This window comes from Oncorhynchus gorbuscha, linkage group LG16 (genome assembly GCF_021184085.1).
Source record: "Oncorhynchus gorbuscha isolate QuinsamMale2020 ecotype Even-year linkage group LG16, OgorEven_v1.0, whole genome shotgun sequence".
In the NCBI taxonomy this organism is placed as follows: Eukaryota; Metazoa; Chordata; class Actinopteri; order Salmoniformes; family Salmonidae; genus Oncorhynchus; species Oncorhynchus gorbuscha.
Window position 1 is genome coordinate 71666900 of NC_060188.1, and position 16675 is coordinate 71683574.

The following is a 16675-nucleotide window of genomic DNA, read 5'->3' on the forward strand; positions in this document are numbered from 1 at the left end:
CACACACACACACACACACACACACACACACACACACACACACACACACACACACACACACACACACACACACACACAAAAAGACATACGAGGAACAAATTACATGGAACTGCTATTAAAATAACTGTTTGCAAATTTATGTCAAACTTTTGATAATAAGAGAAAGTTCTATCCTTACTGGTCATAAATCCACTAATAACTACAAGTATTATCTTAATTACATAACATCTACGACTAATTACAAGGAGATAGAGGAGAGTAAGAGAGCGAGAGAGTGGGGAAGAGAATGTGACAGAGAAAGGAGAGGAAAAAGCCAGAAAAAGAGAGAACGACAAAGAAGAGCATAGACCACTACACTGGTATCAAAGACAGCACTCTGTTACAAGTTCATTTTTGTTTGTTTTTTTGTGTGATTTTTTTTTACACACTATTGAAATACATGGATGATCAACAAAAGATTGTATGTGGTGACAGGGAAGGGAATGGAAAGAGAGAAATCGATGGATGCACAGTACATTTTAATAATATCATATTACAATTAGTAACCACAAAAATATCAATAAAATCCCCTGATTCAAAATTGAAATCAGTGAAGAAGCATCTTTTTCTTTAAAAAAAAAGTTTTGTATTTCTTTTTTTCCTTTTACATTTGAACATTACAATGGTTCTCTTCCGTTTTCTCATTTCAATTATTACTTGATCATATCTCCACATCACTCAAAAGCATCCAGCATTTTCCTTCACCTGGTTGTTCTGAACCAAAGAGATAATGAAATGAAACGTCAGGTGAAATGAATTGTCAAACATATTTGCAGCAGGAAAAGTACATCAGAATATACACCACTCATTCCATCGTCATGTTTACAAATCGTACTGCACTTTAAAGCATGTCGTTAAATGTCTCTATAATTGAGCAAAACCTGTCCCTACACATACGGTGTAAGAAATTAGCGCAGCAGCTATGGTTACCAGGATGAATAATTTATTCAGTGTCTTCTATTGGCTGGATGTAAAATAGCATCAATATTTTAGATTAGAAGTTGGCGTACACAATACAGTGAAATCCAAAGACATGACCACAACACATTGGTAGTAATTCATCAGTTAATTGCTATTTGCCAAGCTGTTTGTGTATGCCTATTCTAGAGAGGAGCAACATCCAATACTCCTTCATACTTCACCCCAGAGACAGGACCATTTTAAATAGCCAACATATACATGTGCAAATGGGAAATGGCCTGTTCTTTCTTTACTGCTCACAGTGCAATGATTTAGACATTTTCTTTTCTCTCCATTCAATGTTTGAATCTATTTGCCACTAAAATAAATTCAACCTCTCAACGATTCCAAGGTATAACTCACAGGGCTGAGGTATGGTATCAAATTGTTTTCCTTCCCAATTCATTGAAAAGAGAACTGATGGAGTCCCAAACGTAAGAGGAGCAAGCAGGAGGGAACCAACAACAACAACAACACAACAAACAACAAGCTGAGCTTTTCTCTCAGGAGTATAAAAGTGTCTGGATGCGCAGAGTACTGTAAAATGCTTAGGCTCCAGTTCTACTCTTCAACACTAAGTACAGTGTGCTTTGGATTAAATGATCACTCAAATAACATTGATCTCTTAAATAACACTTGGTTAGACAAAGGATACCGATGATCTTTTATCCATTTTAAAACTGTGCGCTGAACTCACCACTTGTAAATGCACTGGTTTGACACTTGTAAAGTTATTCAGCTTGAGTATTTCCAGAGCAAGCCATCAGTGTTGAAATGTGTTGTGTCCATCACTGGGGTTAGTCACTGTCTCTGAGCAGCAAAGGATAATAGTATTTCTTTAGAGCTTTTTTTCCTATTCACACGCTAGAACATTTCTTTGACACACCATCACAAAAATATGCTATTCTCTCATCGAGTTGGTTATATGCAATGACTGGAATAGTATTTACAGTTACATTTATTTTTCTTAAGTCTTTGAATTCACAATGTATTTATATGAAATGTTTTATAGTATACATATTTTTTTCTAAACAACAAAAACAACACTTGTAAAAAAGGACCATAAAAATATTGGAGTCCTCTTTGTATTGCCCAAAAATAGGTAATTATGGTTAACAATGAGACATCACAATAATTAAAAACAGCTACTAAGATTTATTAGTTAGTTACCCTCTCGAATTTTCATTTGAAATGAAATTGATGTTTTTTTCCAAGACTTTCCACTTTGGATTTCTTTTATGTGCAAAAAGACACCTAAAGCGCTGATCTTTTTTGATTAAACGAATTGGTACCAAATGTGAACACATTGCTTCGTACATTCTCGACTATGACCCCCGAAAGAGAGAAGCATATCCATTTACATACATACACTACAAGAGAAAATCAAAAAATGACACAAGTAATTAGGATCAAACCAAAATGCCTCTCTGTAAAGCTAATCAAACAACTAATAAAAGGAAGGGAAAAAAGTGAATGAAATCATCAAGAAATGTCATAACAAACCAGGTTGTCAGGTTACAGGTTTGGATTATGGTACAGCAGTTTTCTTTCCTTTCTGAGATGATGTTTTTGATGTGGTTCCACCATTTCTCCTGGGTGATGCTGTAGTGCTTGAAGTTGGATGACATCACCTGTACACAGAGCCAATTAGAAGGTTCGGTCTGTCTTCCCTGGACCACCAGATAGACTCTGCTGAATAACACAGATGCAGTGGAACAATTAGGAGCATGTGCATTTCAATAGCACACAACATGAGCACCTAAGCTTCACCATAACCTAGCATACTAAGAAAACAACATGAGCCTCGTATAACAGTACGTTGTTTGCTACTATACTAACACTATGAGTGAGTCAGTGAGGCATGTACATTATATACACACAACCACACCCGCACGAGAGACCACAACTGCATTCCACTATAGTGAGGTCATCACAAGCAAAGCTATCAGGAACTCATTCTCCCAGAATTCCAGTTTACACAGATTGCATCTATTACTGTTGCTTTCTCTTGCCTCATGCACTTTGAACAGCATCAGTGTTAAGGAGGGTGCTAATTGAGTGTGTTCAATTATATTAGTGAGTTTCATAACTGGAACATTGGCTATTACCTTCAGATGACTCCCTAACCAACAACGTCAACCACAGGCAATAGGAATTACACTGAATTTGACATGTCATATGCTTGCTTTATTTGACACATTGGCCTGAGTGATGCATTGCATGTAGACAGACCAGGCTTCAAAAGTGTTACGTCCCTAACATGTTTTGGAATATTTTGGGGGGCAGTAAGGACAAAATACTATTTGTAAAATACATGTTTCCATTCCAGATTACAAACTGTACTGTACAGTAAAAGTGAACGGAGAACAAACCCAATCATCTGCCATTAATGCAAACTAGAGAAAGCAACAGTACACAGTCAATTCATCCAAGAACTTCATTATTGTTATTCCATTTATGTAGGTCTATAGGATTAGTGTACACAGTCAATTCATCCAGGAACTTCATTATTGTTATTCCATTTATGTAGAGGCCTATAGGATTAGTGTACACAGTCAATTCATCCAAGAACTTCATTATTGTTATTCCATTTATGTAGGTCTATAGGATTAGTGTACACAGTCAATTCATCCAGGAACTTCATTATTGTTATTCCATTTATGTAGGTCTATAGGATTAGTGTACACAGTCAATTCATCCAAGAACTTCATTATTGTTATTCCATTTATGTAGGTCTATAGGATTAGTGTACACAGTCAATTCATCCAAGAACTTCATTATTGTTATTCCATTTATGTAGGCCTATAGGATTAGTGTACACAGTCAATTCATCCAAGAACTTCATTATTGTTATTCCATTTATGTAGGTCTATAGGATTAGTGTACACAGTCAATTCATCCAAGAACTTCATTATTGTTATTCCATTTATGAAGGTCTATAGGATTAGTGTACACAGTCAATTCATCCAAGAACTTCATTATTGTTATTCCATTTATGTAGGTCTATAGGATTAGTGTACACAGTCAATTCATCCAAGAACTTCATTATTGTTATTCCATTTATGTAGGCCTATAGGATTAGTGTACACAGTCAATTCATCCAAGAACTTCATTATTGTTATTCCATTTATGTAGGTCTATAGGATTAGTGTACACAGTCAATTCATCCAAGAACTTCATTATTGTTATTCCATTTATGTAGGTCTATAGGATTAGTGTACACAGTCAATTCATCCAAGAACTTCATTATTGTTATTCCATTTATGTAGGTCTATAGGATTAGTGTACACAGTCAATTCATCCAAGAACTTCATTATTGTTATTCCATTTATGTAGGTCTATAGGATTAGTGTACACAGTCAATTCATCCAAGAACTTCATTATTGTTATTCCATTTATGAAGGTCTATAGGATTAGTGTACACAGTCAATTCATCCAAGAACTTCATTATTGTTATTCCATTTATGTAGGTCTATAGGATTAGTGTACACAGTCAATTCATCCAAGAACTTCATTATTGTTATTCCATTTATGTAGGCCTATAGGATTAGTGTACACAGTCAATTCATCCAAGAACTTCATTATTGTTATTCCATTTATGTAGGTCTATAGGATTAGTGTACACAGTCAATTCATCCAAGAACTTCATTATTGTTATTCCATTTATGTAGGCCTATAGGATTAGTGTACACAGTCAATTCATCCAAGAACTTCATTATTGTTATTCCATTTATGTAGGCCTATAGGATTAGTGTACACAGTCAATTCATCCAAGAACTTCATTATTGTTATTCCATTTATGTAGTTATTCCATTTATGTAGGTCTATAGGATTAGTGTACACAGTCAATTCATCCAAGAACTTCATTATTGTTATTCCATTTATCCAAGAACTTCAGGTTATTCCATTTATGTAGGTCTATAGGATTAGTGTACACAGTCAATTCATCCAAGAACTTCATTATTGTTATTCCATTTATGTAGGTCTATAGGATTAGTGTACACAGTCAATTCATCCAAGAACTTCATTATTGTTATTCCATTTATGTAGGCCTATAGGATTAGTGTACACAGTCAATTCATCCAAGAACTTCATTATTGTTATTCCATTTATGTAGGCCTATAGGATTAGTGTACACAGTCAATTCATCCAAGAACTTCATTATTGTTATTCCATTTATGTAGGTCTATAGGATTAGTGTACACAGTCAATTCATCCAAGAACTTCATTATTGTTATTCCATTTATGTAGGCCTATAGGATTAGTGTACACAGTCAATTCATCCAAGAACTTCATTATTGTTATTCCATTTATGTAGGCCTATAGGATTAGTGTACACAGTCAATTCATCCAAGAACTTCATTATTGTTATTCCATTTATGTAGGTCTATAGGATTAGTGTACACAGTCAATTCATCCAAGAACTTCATTATTGTTATTCCATTTATGTAGGCCTATAGGATTAGTGTACACAGTCAATTCATCCAAGAACTTCATTATTGTTATTCCATTTATGTAGGCCTATAGGATTAGTGTACACAGTCAATTCATCCAAGAACTTCATTATTGTTATTCCATTTATGTAGGTCTATAGGATTAGTGTACACAGTCAATTCATCCAAGAACTTCATTATTGTTATTCCATTTATGTAGGTCTATAGGATTAGTGTACACAGTCAATTCATCCAAGAACTTCATTATTGTTATTCCATTTATGTAGGTCTATAGGATTAGTGTACACAGTCAATTCATCCAAGAACTTCATTATTGTTATTCCATTTATGTAGGTCTATAGGATTAGTGTACACAGTCAATTCATCCAAGAACTTCATTATTGTTATTCCATTTATGTAGGCCTATAGGATTAGTGTACACAGTCAATTCATCCAAGAACTTCATTATTGTTATTCCATTTATGTAGGCCTATAGGATTAGTGTACACAGTCAATTCATCCAAGAACTTCATTATTGTTATTCCATTTATGTAGGTCTATAGGATTAGTGTACACAGTCAATTCATCCAAGAACTTCATTATTGTTATTCCATTTATGTAGAGGCCTATAGGATTAGTGTACACAGTCAATTCATCCAATAACTTCATTATTGTTATTCCATTTATGTAGAGGCCTATAGGATTAGTGTACACAGTCAATTCATCCAAGAACTTCATTATTGTTATTCCATTTATGTAGGCCTATAGGATTAGTGTACACAGTCAATCAGGGAGGACAAGTTCCACAAACAAAGCTGAATCATGTTGTTTTGTAAAATGACTTTTGTCATTTGCCATTGCATGCATTTAGCTTAATAGACATATTAAACAAGCGTGTTTCTGTACCTGTACAAGTTTGTAGCATGGTGAGGTGAAATAGAGGGTTACTGTATGTATTTTAACAGAAGAAAGGAGAGGTGGAATTGGAGTAACAGAGTAGAGGTAAATCTACAGAAACGACTGCTGAACAATATAAATGGAATATAATACCTCCAATGAGATGGCAACCGAACACCTGTTCAATGGTATCCATTTGTAAAAGCTGTCGCAATCAACGGGCCCTAAAAGTATACAGTTAGTACCTTTGTCAGTATGCATTTCAAGGAAAAAAAGAGTTAGTACATTGTATTGTATCCATTTTGTTCCGCTAGCATGAATGGGTATTCTCTGTTCCTGTTCATCATTTTGATCACTAAAGCAACAGACAATCATCATAAATCAAATGTGTTTTTTATTCTTAGGGGGGGGGGGACCTGTCCCTTGTAGCATTTGACAGATGTCTTACTTAGTGAGGGTGTTTATACTGTTATTCACTGATCTTCAAAACACCACAACTACTGAAGGTCAATTCCACATGGTGACAGAATGTTCACATCTTCTAAATGATTGAGTTCATTCTAATGAACAGATGGAAGAGAGCTTGAGCTGAGTAAAAAGCTACAAGGGTGATTGAAAGAAAATATATCAAATGTATCATTAGGAAAATAGAGACAAAACAAAAGGAGCGCTTGAGAAGAGGGTGAATAGAGGCAAATTCAAGGTCAATGCGTTTTGAAGAGAAGAATTACAATCCCTCAACACAGTAAAGGCCATAGGGGCCAGCCCAGCAACTACTGCACAGGGCCTAAAGACCTGTGAGGGACATAAGATTTCACTTTTTACATACGTATACTCGTTCATGCCAACATAAACAATATTAATCAATTAAAATTCAATTCATGCAAAAGCTACTTAGCATCGTCAAACAAAATCTTCCATAATGAGTCATTCTGCATAATGCCAATCAACCACATTGTCTGAACCATATCAGTGAACTGAGACACTGACACAGCATTCTTAGAGAGCAGAAACAACAGAACATCAATGAGTCTTTTCTTTTAACTGAGCCAGTTATCTAGCTTCTCATCTGTCTATTGTGTCTGTGACAAGTTAAGGAAGGTTTAAATAAACGCTTCAATGAAACACACCCAAAAATATCTAGAATGTTCATTAGCCATTCATTTTCTTTGTCATCTTGTTCAATTCAAATTCAAGAGACAAATGAGCATGAGCCCAATCTATTATTGGTTATGACACAGGAATTGTTCTAGCATTGACATCGTCTGACGACTCTCTAGTCAGTGCTATTACACCAAACTGGGAGATCGTGTGGCAAGTCAAAGTGACTGAAGTCATCCATGAGGTTGTAACCTGTCAAGTTCCAATATGTGATCTTTTGGCTGCATGTAACACAGAAATTAATTTAAAAACGTCATTTTAGTTCTGAATCATTTCCCTTCTTAATGTTGTGGATAGAGACTTCATCTGCCTGCACACTGAAGGTTGCCACGGCGCTTCACTGGTTCATTTCACTCTGTTCGAATCATTGAGTCATTTTAAGGTGGATTAGGTTGAATGGAATTTAGTACAACTGAAGTAAAAATTAAAAACACATTTCACAACCCTTTTTTCTTGTGTAAAAAAAAGTATATCTGCATCAAATATATCATATCTCCCTTCAAATGTACTGTCGAAATACAATTTAACATTGTTAAAGGGCCTCCTTTTCACCAGTGTTTAGACAATGAACATTTTCTCATCTTCACAACAAAAGTTTAATCCTATGTGCAATACTATGAATCCAAATGGATTGAAAGCACTGTCAACCTTTATCTGAGTCAGCTAGACTATATGGATACAAACGGATTGAAAGCACTGTCAACCTTTATCTGAGTCAGCTAGACTATATGGATACAAATGGATTGAAAGCACTGTCAACCTTTATCTGAGTCAGCTAGACTATATGGATACAAACGGATTGAAAGCACTGTCAACCTTTATCTGAGTCAGCTAGACTATATGGATACAAACGGATTGAAAGCACTGTCAACCTTTATCTGAGTCAGCTAGACTATATGGATACAAACGGATTGAAAGCACTGTCAACCTTTATCTGAGTCAGCTAGACTATATGGATACAAACGGAAAAGGTTCAAACAAAAGAACCCAAAACAATGGACGCAAGCAGGCAATTTAAAAAATCCATTCTAACAGCGTTTTAAAGGATTTTCTGCAATTAATCTTGTTCAATGGTCCTACTTTCCTTTATACTTTCATGATGACTGTTTTCCGTCAGTCCTCAGAGTTCTAAATATTTCTGAAGCAGTTCATTCCCAGAGAATACATCCAAAACTAAAATCCGGAAAACAACTCCTGACATTTCCACTCTCTTTCTGACGCGCGTAAACTAGGAGACACTAACAAGCTGGTGTCAGGTTGAACAAGTTCACAGTGTTTAAAGAGACAGGTGACTGGCAGCGAGGGATACAAACTCAAGAGAATGCAGAAACTTTGGCAGTGCCAATTTAGCAGAGACAGGTCAGTAACAAGATTTAACATTGAGCAAATAAAATGGTTTCATAGTGTGTGTGTAAGTGAACTTCAGTGCTTCAGTAAATTCTATAACAAACATTGTCTTTCTTCCTAAATTGAGACCGACAAAGATTCAACCAATCAGACATGGCACAGCTGACAACTAATAAGGAAAGCTGTGCTCTGCCAGAAAAAAATACCAATTAAATGTATTTTTCTGCAGCGTTGTGCTTTTGATGGGATATCATGTTTCAGTTTCACTTGATAGATACAATGTTGGCAATTTGCTATTTCCCTCTAATTAATACAGTCTCTTCCTCAATTGTTTTCCTCATTTTTAAAATATGTTTTTTATAAGTCTGATACTGTTGACAGGACAACACACCAGCCCTCTGATCTTCACCAACTGATTGATTCAGTCAAATCTCATTCGATCTTTTTAAAAGTTTGATTGACACAACACTTCATACACCTCTGAAGTGTAGTTAGTGGTGAACCCAGTCACAAGTAGAGAGGGAGTGCAGTATGCATTGCCTCCTTGTAACACTAACACACACATACATTATGTACAGTGCATTTGGAAAGTATTCAGACCCCTTGACTTTTTCCAAATTCTGTTACGTTACAGCCTTATTTAATGGATTAAATAAATAATAATAATCAATCTACATAGAATACCCCATAATGACAATGGGAAAAGAGGGTTTTAGATTTATTTGCTCATTTATAAAAAATAAAAAACAGAAATACCTTATTCAGACCCTTTGCAATGAGAATCGAAATTGAGCTCAGGTGCATCCTGTTTCCATCGGTGAAGCACGGTGGTGGCAGCATCATGCTGTGGGGATATTTTTAGCGGCAGGGGCAGGGAGACTAATCAAGTTCGAGGGAAAGATGAATGGAGCAAAGTACAGAGAGATTCTTAATGAAAACCTTCTCCAGAACACTCAAGACCTCAGACTGGGGTGAAGTTTTACCTTCCAACAGCACAATGACCCTAAGCAAACAGCCAAGATAACGCAGGAGTGGCTTCGGGACAAGTCTCTGAATGTCCTTGAGTGGCCCAGCCAGAGCCTGGACTTGAACCCGATCTAATATCTCTGGAGAAACCTGAAAATGCTCCCCATCCAACCTGACAGAGCTTGAGAGGATCTGCAGAGAAGAATGGGATAAACTCCCCAAATACAGGTGTACTAAACTTATAGTGTTATACTCAAGAATATTCAATGTTGTAATCGCTGCCAAAGATGCTTCAACAAAGTACTGAGTAAAGGGTCTGACTACTTATGTAAATGTGATATTTCAGTTTAAAATTTTAAAAAATCGAAAAACCAGTTTTTGCTTTGTCATTATGGGTTATTGTGTGTGGATTGATGAGGGAAACATCTATTTTTAATCAATTTTAGAATATGGCTGTAACGTAATAAAATGTGTAAACAGTCAAGGTGTCAGAATACTTTTGAAATGCTCTGTATAAGGACAGCAGTCTAATCGGTTAGACCAGGGGTGTCAAACTCATTCCATGGAGGGCTTAGTATCTGCTGGTTTTTGTTTTTTCCTTTCAATTAAGACCTAGACAACCAGGTGAGGGGTTTTCCTTACTAATCATTCATTCATCAATCAAGTACAAGGGAGGAGCGAAAACCCAGGGACACTTGGCCCTCCATGGAATGAGATTGACACGTGCGGGCTAGACAGACAGACAGACAGACAGAACGGTCAGTGGACAGAGAAGGTGTACTGTACTCACTGCGATACTGTGGCCGAAGCCGGAGCCAGCCTGGGGGCTAGCGGCACTGATGTAGTTAGCCACATTGGAGTCCTGGCCTCCAGGGCCGTACAGTTCGGCTACAGGCCCTGGGCTGTTGGCACCTGGGAAGCCTCCAGGACGAGCTGGGTTTCCCCCTGTACGTAGAGCACAGTAGGGGGGCAACAATTCAGTTCCACCGCGGTCCTTCACAGAGCACAGGTGTTAACTTATATGTAGCTAGTTCATTCTGGGTCATTCTTCCACAATATAGACATTCAACATCCAAGAATACATTACTGAACTCATGTCTGGGAAGAGGTATATGAATCAATACTATACTTAAACATAACACACATTAGTGAGTAACTGGTAATGCCATTTGAGGCCTGTTTGCACGTAAACGGCATTAATTTAGTTGGGGATTGACAGAAGAAATGTTGCAGGCTTGAGGCGGCAAGAGCAATGTACAAGATGAATCCAGTATGATATTCTAGAGATATCTACATGCTATGTATACTATACAGTGAAAACACTCACACCACAATCATGCACAATAGAAACTGTAAGCAGACCACCAGAGATACTTGGACCATGCTACCAACTATTAAGGTGTAGTTATGTATGTTGACAAGTGTTCATTCTATTGGTAATTATTATAATATTCAAGAGGTGCCATATAGTTAAGGGGGCAGCTTAGTTGCTTTGGATTCTATACTCATGTAGGTATAACACCAGTTGATGTTTTTTTATTTGCACGATTAGACAAAAACCTGATTGGACAAAACATTCCAATGTACATAGACACTTTTTTTCTTTCATTGCATCTTACAATATATCTATATCTATTCCATGCATATTCGGCCTGGCCATTTCCTGACTTCAGGATTTCAGTAAACTGCAGAAAGACTTCTGATTATGTTTGTTAAAAATTCCACTCCAGCAAGAAAACAAAGGACACAATTGTTCTACAGACAGAGGAGATATAAACCCTGGGAAATATACAAAATATAAAAGCTTGCCCCGAGTTCATCCACAGGTACACAATGTGGAGATGTAAACGAACCACTCTGTGTGACCTCTAACCTATGCCCTGTGGCTAGGAGAGAGTCTGACTAATAAAAAGGCCTTTTGAAAACCCAGACGCCCAGCGATGGCCAATAACACTGGCGGAATAAAACTAAGCTGGAGGGGGGGGGGGGGGGGGGGGCACAGTGATGTCTTAAAACACTATAACTGCTACACCACTTCAATCTCCTCGGCTGTCAGATTCACATAACCCTCCATCTCACCCCCATTGAGAAATAAACCACGAAAATGCAGAAATGAAATGAAAAGGAAAAGAGAAACACTGTGGAGTTCTGAGGCTCTTGACTGTGGCATATCTCCTACAAAAACGGAAAGTTGATCTGTAGGCTATGTGTTTGGAGATTAATATAGAAATATATACATGATGCTAGATTTTGAGCTCATGAGGCTAATAAGATCTGTACTGTACAGGGATGCCTTGCATGGCACTTCAAAAACAAGCTTTAGATGCTATTGAAATGCAAAACACACACCCTTATCAGATGCTATAGTCCTTCAGAAGTTGTGGCACATCACTTTATCTATACTAACTCTGTGAGAAGCACAAAATCCCTCTTACAGTGGGTTTCTTCCTAAATGTAAAATGAGAACCTGTCCCAGACCATAGAGATCTACTGAGGGAGCCATTCCTATGGCTGGCCTCAACGGCTCTGGTCTGTATGGAACAGCACTTAATAAACTTGCTTATTAAGCAATTACAGCTATTTTCAGTTTAAACGGTAATCCTAATTTCTTATAATTACTGGATTCTATTGAACGGCGCACAGCACCGCACCCCGATGGGAAACAGGATTGATGCTTTTCCTTAAACCTCGGGGCTACATGGCCTCAGTCATTAAGTTTAATAGCAAAACATGAGTTACACTTATTGGGGTTGGCTGGTGTCTTCGCGGCGCCCATGCTAATTTAACGAGCCAGCCTTTGATTACACAGCATCTTTAAAGACACAGGTGACTCATCTGTTCCACACCAACTCCCCTCGCTGGTGTCTCTATTCATGTCACTTTGTGTGTTGTTTCTGCTCTGACAAAGTGTTTGTGTGGATAAGGGAGAAAGGTGCTGATACAAATGTAATTATATGCCTACACTGCTTTCCTATTTTCCAGCAAAATAATAACATTAACGCTGAAAAAGTAGGTTCAACAAAAAAAGCCAACCTGGTGATATTTGTAGATACGACTGTGTCTGTGAGACTGGGGTGGGTAGATATGATCAAACATTCCCCAGAAAAATACATCATTGGGGCTTAAGTATCTGAGCAATGACAAAGCAGGAGGTCAATACGATGATGTTGATCCACGGTAGGATCATATGGCTATGTTTTATGTCCTGTCATTGGGTCTTAATAACTGAAGCAGTTTGTTGACTGTAGTTTGACTGGTGTGATCACGTCTATTGAGTTGCACTTTAAAATACATCAACGTATTCACAGTCTGAAAGCACTTGGGGCTACAGGGGAAGCATTCTCTTGAAGGTAAACAGGGGTGGAGGTGGTTTACAATTAACATTTGCCATGAAAGCATTTCTATTCAGACTGGCAGTTACAATTTTGTAATTTCCTGGTGGCTGGGCGTCTGTCTCAGCTTCCCTACCTTTACCCACAGGGCATCATTAGAAAACCGGGAGGAGCCATTCACAACGGGCCTTTACCAAATGAGGAAAGCCACAAAACACTTCCTCTTCTACAGCCAAGCACAGAAAAAAATAAAGAATCAACACACTATACAATTCCCCACATTCAGCACCTTGGCGTTTAGATGTAGACCCTCTCTTCTCTACAGCTGTGTGTGTAATCAAAGCCCACTTATCACCACTCTGTGTGTAAATGGAGAGGTGGATGTAGGCCTGCAGTACTGCCATCTTCCTGTGAAGCCCTAGGACACAGACAGAGAGTGGAGTCCTGAAGGGATCCATCCCAATGAGTCATGCAGGCAGACAAATCTCCACCCAGAATGGGCCAGCCTCCAAACCAGGAGATCTGTGTAATCCTCGCTGTAAAGCACGGGGCCTAAAGATGTCTTTTCCTGTCTGCTGCCAAAGCCAATGAGGCAGGACTAGTGAGGAGTACAGGGACGGACTGCGGGGGGCCTCAACACCTGCCGCTGCCTGCTGGTCACCACTCCTCCACTCCACTCTTTCATTGGTACAATAGAGTAGGACTCTACAGAGCAGTGACGGCACCATTAGTCAGTCTGGTTGGGTCATCATCATCAGCAGACATCATTACTGTCTCTAGTCTACATGGCCATTTCATCTGGACGGGAGGATAAGATCTGGTCAGGAGAGAGCCACACCAGTAGTCAAACTCATGCATATTTTCAGTGATATCATCTGTTTCAATGTTAGTAAGATTGTTTGAAGAGCGATACAACAAGAACATACAGTGAGCCCAAAAATATCTACTGTGGATCAGATCAAAACCACCAAATCACATCTCCAGCTCTCTGCCTGACATCCCCTGAGCTGGGGACAATAAGGAACACTTCTCACAACATTTTCCTCTCAACATGGTTTTTCTCATGTACACTTACTCCACAAAATATCAAATGCAATTTAGTGAAATTACATCTCTTGTCAGTTTTATCAGGAACAAACCTATGACCAAACGAATAGCACATGCTGACCCCGAATGTGGTTTAGAATGAGGGTAATCAATTGAAATTAAATTGTTATAGCTACGTATTTTCTGTAGAGGAAATGGCATAGAAACACAATTGCTTTCCACTGACTTATTGGATGCAACATATAGTTTCCACTATGTAAAGAACACAACCTTGGGAAAGACACACCAAATTGCAAAGGTAAATGTTAGCGCTTCTGCAAAAAACACACACTGATATCATACTGAAACATGCCACTTGTAATGTAATAGCTAAATTATGCATATGACTGCGCAAGGATGTAATGTTACTTTAATCTATAAACAAAACAAGTCTTCTGATTGCCTAGTTGTTCGCAAAACAATTATCCATCACTCAATCATTTCCAATACACTCTCACTGACTAACCCTTTCACTGACTAACCCTTCACTGGCTAACCCTTTCACTGACTAACCCTTTCACTGACTAACCCTTCACTGACTAACCATTTCACTGACTAACCATTTCACTGGCTAACCCTTCACTGGCTAACCCTTTCACTGACTAACCCTTTCACTGACTAACCATTTCACTGGCTAACCCTTCACTGGCTAACCCTTCACTGGCTAACCCTTCACTGGCTAACCCTTTCACTGACTAACCCTTCACTGGCTAACCCTTTCACTGACTAACCCTTTCACTGACTAACCCTTCACTGGCTAACCCTTCACTGGCTAACCCTTTCACTGACTAACCCTTCACTGGCTAACCCTTTCACTGACTAACCCTTTCACTGACTAACCATTTCACTGGCTAACCCTTCACTGGCTAACCCTTCACTGGCTAACCCTTCACTGGCTAACCCTTTCACTGACTAACCCTTTCACTGACTAACCCTTTCACTGACTAACCCTTCACTGGCTAACCCTTTCACTGACTAACCATTTCACTGGCTAACCCTTCACTGGCTAACCCTTCACTGGCTAACCCTTCACTGGCTAACCCTTTCACTGACTAACCCTTTCACTGACTAACCCTTTCACTGGCTAACCCTTCACTGGCTAACCCTTCACTGGCTAACCCTTTCACTGACTAACCCTTTCACTGACTAACCATTTCACTGGCTAACCCTTCACTAGCTAACCCTTCACTGGCTAACCATTTCACTGGCTAACCCTTCACTGGCTAACCCTTTCACTGACTAACCATTTCACTGGCTAACCCTTCACTGGCTAACCCTTCACTGGCTAACCCTTCACTGGCTAACCCTTTCACTGACTAACCCTTTCACTGACTAACCCTTCACTGGCTAACCCTTCACTGGCTAACCCTTTCACTGACTAACCCTTCACTGGCTAACCCTTTCACTGACTAACCCTTTCACTGACTAACCATTTCACTGACTAACCCTTCACTGGCTAACCCTTCACTGGCTAACCCTTTCACTGACTAACCCTTTCACAGACTAACCATTTCACTGGCTAACCCTTCACTGGCTAACCCTTCACTGGCTAACCCTTCACTGGCTAACCCTTTCACTGACTAACCCTTTCACTGACTAACCATTTCACTGGATAACCCTTTCACTGACTAACCCTTTCACTGGCTAACCCTTCACTGACTAACCCTTTTACGGACTAACCATTTCACTGGATAACCCTTTCACTGACTAACCCTTTCACTGACTAACCCTTTCACTGGCTAACCCTTCACTGACTAACCCTTTCACTGGCTAACCCTTCACTGACTAACCCTTTCACTCTCCCAGTCAGTCAGTCTTTCACTCTCATTCAAATGTTGAAATCGAAAAGGTTCAAATGTCCAGGTGGTTGAATTGGGTGGATGGGGACATAAGAAAAGTAAATGAGAGCTTTCTCACAGAGGACATTGTAGTCCAGTCCCCTACCTCCCATGCTCTGTGTATGGAGGAAAACATACATGTCATCCCCTTGGAGCAAAGCAGGGGCATGGAACAAACTTCACAAATAAACAGAAAAGTTACATTGAAAATGAAAAGAAGGAATAAACATGCAATGCATTGCTGGCAAGACATTCATCCTTATCGCATTTATTTCTTTCCTCGTCAAAGACCCCCAAAAAAATGTCAACCAAAAAACTGCATAGATCATCTGTATGGAGGAAACTTCATGAGTCAAACTGAACAGTCCAGACGGTGGATGAGAGAGATGCACATACAAACCTGGGCTCTTAAACTGATCCGGGCTGTGCAGGTGCTGGAGGGGGGAGTTGCAGGCGGAGGTGGCATGCTCACTGTGCAGCATCTGAGCCGCCTGGGGCCCCAGGGAGCCATAGTCCGCAAAGGAGCAGGGCGCTCCCCTCTGGTCACTGGGCGCAGAGTAAAACCCGTAATCGTGAAAGCCTGAGAGGTACAGTATAGGTTGGGGAGGGGGAGGGG

General features: G+C 39.0%; 1 protein-coding gene across 14 annotated transcripts in view; it reads right to left on the reverse strand.

The window, feature by feature from the left end:
• Positions 1–501: 501 nt before the first annotated feature.
• Positions 502–16675, reverse strand: part of LOC123998932 (RNA-binding protein Musashi homolog 2) — a 403050-nt gene continuing 386876 nt past the window's right edge. For 2 of the 14 annotated variants that reach the window (XM_046304176.1, XM_046304182.1), the window contains exons 12-15: positions 16460–16639; positions 10594–10748; positions 6483–6553; positions 502–2691 (exon numbers count right to left, since the gene is read on the reverse strand). In XM_046304176.1, coding sequence (XP_046160132.1) covers positions 6512–6553; positions 10594–10748; positions 16460–16639 — 377 coding nt within the window. In that variant the 3' untranslated portion in view covers positions 502–2691; positions 6483–6511. Of the gene's footprint in view, positions 2692–6338; positions 6380–6482; positions 6554–10593; positions 10749–16459; positions 16640–16675 lie in introns of all 14 variants that reach the window. The other 12 variants (XM_046304186.1, XM_046304184.1, XM_046304181.1 and 9 more) reach the window with 9 other exon arrangements.